Here is a 10212-nt window from a genome sequence, read left to right as displayed (position 1 = left end):
GGCCCCATTGATTACTGCGTCTGCAACGCAGGGGGAGAAGAAGCAGCTCCAAGCTGCTTTTTACAGCACAGTAACTAGAGACGCACAACTTTCTTCTTCCAGTAACCAGAGGCGCGCAACTTCTTCTTCTTCTGCACTTCCATGTCTCCACTGTTCACGTGAACAGTGGAGAAATGAAAGTGCAGAAGAAGAAGAAGAAGGAGAATGAGGGGCTGGGAAAAACAGGGAAATAGTAGCTAGCTTTTTCACCCAACTCCAGCATGCAGATACGGAGGAACAGAACAGAGGAATAACTTGAGAGGAGAAGGAGCAGAACAGAGGAATAGCTAGAAAAGTGCTCGACTTTCATCCTCATTCCCTCCTGCTTTGCTTTTATCAACATTACACTGTTCAAGTGAATTTTAATTCACTTGAACAGTGTAGCAACACGCGTGAATTTAGTACACGCGTGTTGCTTTGCCCAACCGGGTCACTGGCTTGGGCTAGTGACCGGGCCGGGCCGGTTAAATATAGCCCATTCCATATGGGTCGGACCGGGTCCGATCCAAACCTAAATTCATTGACTCGGGTCCGTCCCAAACCTAAATGCATTGAACCGGGTGAATTAATTCATGGGTTACTGTACTACTTTTTGTTCAACCTCAATTTCAACCACAGTTTTAACCAAACATATATTTTTCCAAACCAACCTCAACTAAAAGTATTTTTTATAAAACAACTTTTTTCAAACCACAACCACAACAGCTACCACAATACCAAACACACTCGGAGTAAAAAGAAAGGAATAAAGAATAACGGGAGAGGAAAGGGGGGGGGGGGTCACTATCTATATAGTACATGCACCTAGAGCCATGATTATCCTGACTGTGCTAGAGTCTGTCATGGTGAAAGGGAGAGAGAGGGTTTTTTTACGATAAAGAAAGAGATCTAGTGGGTAGGGGGAGGTAATCATGCATAGAGTACATGCAAGATCCGTATATGTAGTATATGCACAGACAATGATCATCTATATAACACATGCACGTATTAGTAGGTCTTATAAATACTACATGCGTGATTACCGATTGTGCCAGATTAGAAAATATTTTCCCGATTATGTAACTTTTTGTCACTGTGTTAACGTGGGAAAAAACTCAAAGTAAGTGACCATAACTCAAGATAATACAAGATTATTCTACAAACTGCAGCATGATCCCACAAAGAATCTTGTCGGTAAAGATCATTAACTTGATTCTTTATTTGCAAAAACATATACATATGCATAAATATCATGTAGAGAAAAAAGAATCTCCTATAACTTGGCGCATTCATTTTCACACGACTACTTGTTTGGAACTTTCTGCTGCACAATTTTACCTGTCTTCCAGCAACTGCAATGCAGTTTCAACAAGTGAGTGAATAGTTGTGCTGTGGCGACTCAGCCCAGAAGTGCCAGAGAATATGTTGAAGCTTTCAACCTCAGCCGTGGATTCTAAAACCCCCTCCAATTCCTTCTCCAACCCCAGGTCCTTGAAAGTACGTACATTCGCCGTGTTGTTCCGCATCATCCAAATCGCCAACTCTATGGAAAACCTTCTTATTCTTGGAACCTTGACCGGTGGATTTTCGTTTTTTTTAAGAATCTGGAGTATTTTGTTGGCTAGTTCAGCCTCTTTTATACCAGTTCTTTCAAACATGATGTTGGATTCTTGAGGAGTCATGAATTTAAAAGCTTCGGCCGCTAGTCCTACCATTACTTCTTGTAGTTTGTTCTCTTCAGACATAACTGCCTCCAGCACCTGCAACACGAGGGGAAAGAGAGTTGAAAACTAAGTTTCTGTTCAGAAGTTCTTACAGTTTAGATCAGACTACAAAACGAAATCCTGTTTCCCATGCCTTTTCTAAACATAGAAACATAATTTAAAGAGAACTAGAAAGCACTTACCGTGGGTACAGCAGCTGCTACGCCCTTCAACTGGTCGAAGCAATCTACTCCGCTATAGGTGCACAAGTTCCGTAGAATTCTTGCCGCATTTACCCTGAGCAATGGGACCTCCAGTGCTCCAACTAGCCTTTCCAGTACTTTTAATTTCAAAATGCGAAGACAATTCCTTCTGCTTTCCAAGGCCAGCATTGCTAGAGCATCTCCTGCAGCTATTCTTGCATGATTCTGATTTTCAGGAATTCCTTGGCTGAAGAAAATGTTGAATAACTCCTTAAGAACTCCACCCGTGCCCCCAATCCTCTCCTTTGCATCCTCTTCTAGTGCAAGACTGGTTAATATCTCTATGCTGAGTTTTTGTAGCATTGGGTGTTTTTCGCCATGCCGTAGAATATCTCTAATATTGCTGATGGTGAAAACTATCTCTGAGATTTCTCTTCGAAGATTATTACCTGTTGTGCCTGTTGTGCTTGCCAGCATCTTCACCAGTTGCAGAGAACGTTTCACTGTCAAAATCTGAGATGGTGTTACATTTTCATCTTTCAGCAACCTCTCTTCTACATGTGTGAAATCAATGATCTTCGGTAGGAGGCCCCTTGTATTTCCAATCTTCCCACAGTTATCATGGTCACGAGCGAGCTTCTTCAGGATAAGAAGTCCTAAATGATTAAATGTCCAGAATCCATAATGTGCATGATCACAGATGATTGTTTTTTCACCAATTTCATCAGCTGTGGTGCTGCAACTTCTATTGGTTTGTAGCAGAGATGAAATTGACTTCAATGCGCCAGGTATTCCAGCAACCCGTAGGGAGTTTTGCTTCTTGCCGGCTAGTTTTGATAGTATCTCTGCAGCTGACCTCCTGATCTCTTCTTCCTGCGGGTCTTTCCAGTTCAATACCTCCACTAATCGGTCTATCATTGATATGTTTGTCCCAATGTTTTTGAGAGTATCATCAGAAAACTGAGGATTCATCACAAATTGACGAAGAATTCTAGCTCCAATGAGCTGTTCATCAGGGGAATTCGAAGCCAATAGATCCATAGCAAAAGTAACCATGTTCATTTTTAGGCCATCAAAGATACTGCCCTCAAGACACCTAGAGTAGGCATCGTAGAAGAACCTTCTGATCGAAACCATGCCTGAAAGCCCCAAATCACACTCTTTGCTCACCTCTTCCAGCAGTTTACAGTAGCTTGCCTTCCACTCCCAGTAAGCTCTCTCCATCAGAAACAACAGAGCTTCTGCCAAAGCCAAAGAATAGAAAATATTCAGTGCAGATTGTCGGTTCCTCTTGTCAGTATTCCCTTTCTCAACCTCACCATAGTTATGTTTGATGAGTTTCATCAATGATAAAACCACACAGGCTGATGCAGATGCAAGCTGGAGCCAATAGAGAAGCTTGCTGACATTTTTTGAAAGAAAAAACCATTGAGCATATGGTAGAATAGGAACATCTGAACTTGTCCATGTCCGAGTTAGCTTCCTCTGTACTCCCCAGTTCCCAGAGATTTCTGCATCAGGATTCTTCCTTATTTCTCTGGTATGCAGACTCTGCTTTTGAACCCGTGTTATTGGCCTAAAAAGTGCTTTCACAGTTTCAATAATGAAGTGGGAGCTGGATCTCAATGCCCGGAAACTGTTAATCCCAGCATCAGTAATTGACCAGGTGGCTTGGTGTTGCCATTCAAGCTCATGGCTCCTGCTGTATATTCGAGTCCCTTCAATCAACAGAATAATGGTGATAAACCAGAAATCTGTTTTATCCAAAGTAATCGCAAACCCTCCGAGAAGAACAACTGTTGCCCAGATGAACCCGAGGGTTCCGAGGCAAGTAGCTGCCTTCTCAAAAATGGCTAGGCGAAGAGCAAAGAGTGTGAGTTTCTTCTCCGGTGCAGGTAATGTTGGAGAAACCGAATTTCCAGTGCTACTGTCTCTCTTTCCTATATCACTCTGAGGCTCAAAAATGGTTGCAGAGCCATAGGTTTCGCTAAGCCTGCGAAGCTCGTCAACCGGAAAACGAATGCTGCCATCTTCTTCCGATACGCCACGATCCATACCACCGGATTAGACCGACCTTCAGTTGTGCAAAACTTGCCTTTGGAAATGCTAGAGTGGTTTGATTCTTAGACTATGGTGTTTGTGCAAGAAAAAAGAAGAGAAACTATGCTTATAAAACGAAGAGAAAAACTAGCTTAGGGAGCACGTTTAATTTGTGAAAATGTAGAGAAACGTTAAAAGTTGCTCTCTGTTTCTGCAGTTTTTCCTAGGAAGTCTTGCTCAGCTATAAAACTTTGCCGGCAAGGGTTGTCCACTCTACTATCCCTCTCTCTGGTCATGTGATGGCTTATTAAAGTCGGTTGTCTCTCGCCAATAAGTCTCCTCATGGGCCATCTAAACCAGCCAAAAGCTTCTTTTTCTCGCAAGCAAAACTAGAAAGTTAACAAACCCTTAATAAAGGGTATAACTGCAGCTGGAGAAGTTGCTTGCACTTTTCCATGTCCTTTGCTCTTACAATATTTTACGGTTCAATCTGTTTTTGTTTTTTTTTCCTGTTCTTGGGGGTACTAGAACAGGACCATTGAGCGTGCTCTGGCATGCACCCAAGTAGCCTTTGATTAATCCTGTTTTTCTTCTTCATGGGAACAAGTAGGAATAATTGCCAACTCCAGATTCCCGAGATGATTCCTATTTGAATGATTAAGATGATAGTGATGTACACTCCACCTTTTCATTTATGGCTTTATTATTATTATTATTAACGGAACCAACCCATAATTCACAATGATTCAATGAGGATAAACGGGGTTTTTTTCATCAAGTTGTTGTTCTTATTTCCTTCAAGAGGGAGGGACATCGTTAATTTCTTTTTCTTTTTTTTTGACTCATTCCATATCTGGATTCTTAAATTCGATGACGTAGTCAAGGTCTTTACAAGTGTGAATTTAGCAAATTTGGCTGGTTATCTATGGCTTGCAGAAATAGATTTACAGAAGGACTCTTCTCTTGTGTCAAGGCAAAGGCTCCTTTCAATGGGATGGGACACGAAACCCTACTTATCCCTTAAACTACACGAATAGCTCGGCTTTGATGGAGACCTTACTTTTGTCAGACCATAATTAATAAGGCATAAGCTAGGTTGGTTTGTAAATTGTAATGAACCGGATTGACAAAGTCTCCCTCACCATTCAGGAGCCTTGGCTTCCACTTGACGATGGTGCAAGATAGTCACTTTGCTGTTGCGCGTGGTCTTCATTAGTATGGATACTTGACGGGGGAAACCAGTTCAAATCTTTGCCGGAATAGAAAACGGAAGATTGGGGCAAGCAAAGTCTCAAGTAGGCCTGTGCAAAACAAAATTTTCAATAAATAAATTAACAGAGAGAGAGAACCAACACTAGTAGAGTGACTACCAATCACTATTTCTTTCAACATCCAACTTCCAATTCTTTGTGTTTTCCAATGGATTCTTCTTCGAAGAAATAGAGATTGATCCTTCAAACATCAAAATGCTTCTGCGAAGGAATAAGTCAGATTCAACTTAGCTGAGAGCTCCATCATCAGCTCACTGGGAATTCCAGCAATGGTCAATAGATCATTCCAACTACATGAAATTTGTAGACGGCATGCTGAATAGAAATGCTATCAAATTTAAGAGATTGAAATGGACACAACACTCCAGAAACAAGCAACTATAATAATCCAACACCTTAAACAATCTTTATCCCCACTTGGATTGATCATGGTAAAACTTAATTTCTACCAAAAAAAAATGAAATGTAAAAGTTGCATCGATGAACTTGAGGAGTTCCTTCTTGATGTGCTGAAATAAACTTTGAAATGTTAAAATAAGATTGTCCTATTCCTATGTTCTCCTCTCCCATTATTGCTCTATCCAACCACGCCTAAACCACAAACTAAGATGGGCTCCATTACACTTACACAGATCTATCCCCACTACCACTAGGTTGCTTCCCACAGATGGCAAACTTTGCAACTTCGATTCTGAACACTTGTCCATGTGCAAGATATCTACTGACGGCTAATTACCAGAGCCAATTTTCTAAAGTAACTCAGTCACCATTTTTTCGGTACTTTTGTTGTCCCGGATAAAAAAACAATAGTACGAGTGGATGAAAATACAAATCTTTGACAAGAAAGAAACTTTTTGCATGCATTTCCCATGATAAACCACCTAATTTCGAGGCAACAAAGACCAGATTCGGTTCAGGCATAGAGGAAGTTAGCAAAGGCAAGTAACAGAATCCAAACAGAGAATTTCTTTGGAAAAATGGGTCTTTTCTTCCAAATTTATGAAAGAAATTCAGAAACAATATCTGACTTTCTGGTAGGTTAGTTACATCTTGGCTATGCAATTCTGTTTCTCTTTTAACAAAATGCAATAAAAACTTAAGGACTAACACATTGTCTGATTGAAAAAAGAGTTTGTCAAAGAACACAAGGTTTCTCCATAGCATTTCTTCTCATTGTATAAAGTTTGTGGTACAAAGAAAGCCAATTATCAGTTAGATGACCACTTCACTAAACTTTATCAGAATAACAGGTTGATCGAATTTCACTAGAATCATTACAGTTAAAAACATTTCACTGGCCAGTTGATCAATCCGCCACCTGCACAACCAAATGACCTAACTTCTGGTATGCAACATTCAATGAGTTATAAGAATAGAGCATACAAAAAAAAAAAAAAAAAACTTCACAGATATAAGATGGCATTCCAGAAGTATATGGCATCAATGAATTTGTGTTTGCCTATTCCAAATGTTTGAGAGGAGAACGTCTTGTTGCAGGAAGCTTCTTGTGTTATCTAAGAACAGTTAAACTGATTACAACGCTCCATTCTATACATAAACATTGACACTAACCTCAACTGACTTGCAAGTTTTGAGACATTGGGACCTGGATAAACAAGTACACAGATACAAGACTGGGGGGTAAGCCTTACAGTTGCAATAAGAAGAATATATCTGAAATATGAGGGGAGAAACACATTAGAACAGCTTGGTTTGAACATTGACATGGATTTACAAAAAAAATGAATGAATATAGGACGAGGGATCGTGAAGCATTATAATCTCTTATTTCTTTAGGACGCCAATTCAATTTTAATGGTGCATCTATTACATTACAATACACTTAGCCATCCATCTGCAATCAGCATCCCGTTGCTGACCTCTGCTTAGTTTAGTTTGTACGAGTAAATAAACAAGTTGGTATGGGACACCAAGTCAAGTCAACTACGTTCAGGTTAATTCCAAAGCTTGGTTAGATTCACATGGAAAATCTATTAGTGTTTTACTGGATACAGAATCAGAATGCATCAAAACTAGGGGCAATCATTTTCGGTTCGGTTCGGTTTTTATCAAAAAAAAGTAACCAAACCGAATTTTTTTTTTTAAAAAAAAAACCAAAACCGAACCAAAACCTGGTCAAACCGACCGGTTTCGGTTTGGTTTGGTTTTTTAGGGCAAAAACCGGTTCAAACCGGTTTGGCTCGGTTTTCCGGTTTTGGCTCGGTTTTTTTCCAGTTTTTTTTTGGTTTTTTGCTTATAAAACCGAAACCGAACCAGCCGGTTTTTTTAAAATTTTAATCGGTTTAATTGGTTTTTTTTTCGGTTTTTTTTTTTTCCGATTTTCTCGGTTTAATCTGTTTTTCAGTTTTTTTGCTCACGCCTGATCAAAACCATAAATTGAATAATTGAACTCCATCCAATCCTAACATTCTAGCATACATTCAGATCATCACGTCATATAACTCACAATGATAACTTTCAAATGCACACATTCTTTGAATTTTTGTTTTAACTTATGTTATGCAACATTTAATCTGTTATGTGAGAAGTCATAAGGAAAAAATAACTTCACAGAATTAAAATAATGCCTCTAAAAATATGCAAAAATGACAGGTGCTTGCCTATTCCAAATGTACAAGGAGAGGTGATTGATATCTTATTGCAGGAAGTTCTTTCTGGTTATATAAAAGCACTAAAAATGAATGTGATTGTCCATGAAATAAAGGATGTGACCCACCCTTAACCAAACCAAAGCAAAATGCTTAAAAAGGCTTGCTGTTGTAAGACATAGGGACTCAGAGACTCAGGTGAGCAGTTATAAGACATCAGGATAGTCGTTACAGTTGCAATAAGAATGAACCTACAGATAACAGGAGAGAGAAATAAATAAAGCTGCCAGATTCAGACATCAACCTATGTACTCATATGGAAAATTTGACTATAGAACAAGAATCTGCAAAACATTGTAATCTCTTCTAAACTGTAATCCAAATACACTCCTCTCTCTAGAACAATCAATTCAACTATTATGGAGCATTTATGAAAAACAATGCAGTTTTTATATTACACTGCCTCTTTTCCAATACAATAGACTCATCCATCCATCACCTATCTGCATACTCACAGCTGACCTCCACTAGTTTGGGAACAAGGCTTTCTTGAGTTTGTGTCTATAATGAACAATTTAGTGTAGTTCCTAAGACAAGTCAATTAAAGCTGGGTTCACTCCTACGCCTGGTTAGATGCACAGTGGACCTCTGTCAGTGTTTTATCGCATACCAAAGTAGAAAACCAACAAGATTATTAACTGAACATAACGAGCTTTATCCAGTGCTGAACTTCTAACCTACGTTCAGATTCTCATGCCTTAAAATCCATAATTACAACCTTCAAATGCAATCATATCATTCAATTCCACAAAAATAAAAACTTAGAAAAGCATAACCACTGAAAGCACTGTCCATACCTCAAAAACAATACTTTGAGCCCTCAACTAAATCACAGCCCTCCTTTGCTGGACCTTGGCCTTCTCAGCATCAATGATTGATCCCACCAGCTTAACTGCATTATCCAACTTCCCTTCACCATTCACTACCACATAATCAAAATCCCTAACATGTTTCACCTCCTCTCTCGCAGTCGCAATCCTCACAAGCAAAGCCTCGCTAGTCTCAGTCTTCCTATCAATCAACCTCTCCACAAGTGCCAACTCACTCTCCGCCACTAAATATATAAAGACAGCAGAATTCCCCAAAATCTTCCTCAAAGTCTCAGCCCCTTGTACATCAACTCTTAAAACTATGTCATGCCCTTTTGCCATAAACTCCCTGATTTGCTTTTTTGGTATCCCTTTATAATCACCATAGACAAGTGCATACTCTAACAATTCATTTCTCTCTATCATTGATAAAAATTCTTCCTCTGACACAAAGTAATAATCTTTACCATCAACCTCACCTTCTCTCGTTGGCCTACTAGTTGCAGTCACAACAAAATGCAAACTTTCTCTAACTTGTCTCAATTTCTTGATAACAGCATCTTTACCAACCCCACTTGGACCACTTATCACAATGATTAAAGGGTTTGGAAGGGGGCAAATTGGGTTAGTACTAAAAGAAGAGCCCATTGAGAACTCAAGGGCACGTAGCATTTCAGGCTTTGAGGCTTTATCAGGAGGTGGAATAGTGAATTTAGGCTTCTGGGTATCGCTCGTTCTGGTGTAAGAAGCAAAGAATCTTGGTGGGGTTGAAGTGAAACGTTCATAGATAGAAGTGGGTTTGCTGTGATTTATGATAAGAGAGGTATTTTCGTGGTGAGAGATTGGAGAGAAGAGAGTTGGGTTAGGGCGAGAGAGGGAGAAATAGAGTCTGCGAAACATGAGGGGATTAGGGGTTTTGTACGTGGAGAACGGAAGGTGAAGGGGAAGGTGGAGCTTGGTTTTAGTATCTGAATAAAGGATTAAATTACTATCTCTGCTTATATAGAAGCATTGCAGCATCTTTGTAAAATTATTAGTTGATAACAATTTATCCACTAGGTTAATAAAGCAAGAACTCAATCAACACACAAAATTTAAAAAATTACAAATTTATTATTATTATTGATTTTATATTGAAAGTGAACTCACAAATTAAATATTACAATTTTAATATCAACTAATTGTCACAACCTTTTCTAAGAAAATAGTCGTTAAAAAGTTGGTATTTCTTCTTTTTTTTTAAAAACACAACAAAGCTTTTTTCTCCGGCCATCATTGTATCATCTTCATCCTCGTGATCTCGTCATCTTCTTTTCTACATCTATCAATATCATTTCCATAATCTTTTTAACCTCAATATCACCTAATAGTAAATACTATATTATTTGTCTGCATTTCACTACAAATAAAATATATAAATATTCAAGCGTTGTTAATGTTTTTCTAGTTAAAAAAAAATTTAAACCATGTGGAGGTTGATCCGATGTAACTTAATTAAT

General features: G+C 38.9%; 2 protein-coding genes across 9 annotated transcripts; both read right to left on the bottom strand.

Annotated features, from left to right (window-relative positions):
* Window positions 1-1206: 1206 nt before the first annotated feature.
* LOC133697414 (uncharacterized) lies at window positions 1207-4640 on the bottom strand. The gene is made up of 2 exons (XM_062119935.1): window positions 1925-4640; window positions 1207-1778 (listed from the first exon to the last, which is right to left on the bottom strand). Exons 1-2 carry the CDS (start codon window positions 3977-3979, stop codon window positions 1353-1355), a joined length of 2481 nt encoding a protein of 826 aa, XP_061975919.1. The 5' UTR covers window positions 3980-4640; the 3' UTR covers window positions 1207-1352.
* A 132-nt stretch (window positions 4641-4772) lies between these two features.
* LOC133697415 (guanylate kinase 3, chloroplastic-like) lies at window positions 4773-9747 on the bottom strand. Of its 8 annotated transcripts, XR_009842870.1 has the most exons (3): window positions 8702-9747; window positions 7973-8095; window positions 6638-6841 (listed from the first exon to the last, which is right to left on the bottom strand). XR_009842870.1 is itself a non-coding variant. In XM_062119938.1 (2 exons), exon 1 carries the CDS (start codon window positions 9731-9733, stop codon window positions 8729-8731), a length of 1005 nt encoding a protein of 334 aa, XP_061975922.1. In that variant the 5' UTR covers window positions 9734-9747; the 3' UTR covers window positions 4773-5265; window positions 8702-8728. The 8 variants fall into 8 exon arrangements, 7 of the variants coding, with proteins under 7 accessions (XP_061975922.1, XP_061975924.1, XP_061975927.1 ...); XM_062119938.1 differs by lacking the exons at window positions 6638-6841; window positions 7973-8095 and adding an exon at window positions 4773-5265; XM_062119940.1 differs by lacking the exons at window positions 6638-6841; window positions 7973-8095 and adding an exon at window positions 5269-5436.
* Between the last annotated feature and the right edge of the window lie 465 nt (window positions 9748-10212).

This window comes from Populus nigra, chromosome 6, assembly GCF_951802175.1.
Source record: "Populus nigra chromosome 6, ddPopNigr1.1, whole genome shotgun sequence".
NCBI classification, from domain to species: Eukaryota; Viridiplantae; Streptophyta; class Magnoliopsida; order Malpighiales; family Salicaceae; genus Populus; species Populus nigra.
This window is presented reverse-complemented; position numbering and strand designations above follow the sequence as displayed.

Bases quoted from the DNA above. Each gene is read 5' to 3' on its own strand.
- LOC133697415 (XM_062119938.1), bottom strand. From the start codon at position 9,733: ATGCTGCAATGCTTCTATATAAGCAGAGATAGTAATTTAATCCTTTAT.
- LOC133697414 (XM_062119935.1), bottom strand. From the start codon at position 3,979: ATGGATCGTGGCGTATCGGAAGAAGATGGCAGCATTCGTTTTCCGGTT. The intron at 1,779-1,924 runs GTAAGTGCTTTC...CTCGTGTTGCAG, and splicing joins TAGCAGCTGCTGTACCCACG to GTGCTGGAGGCAGTTATGTC.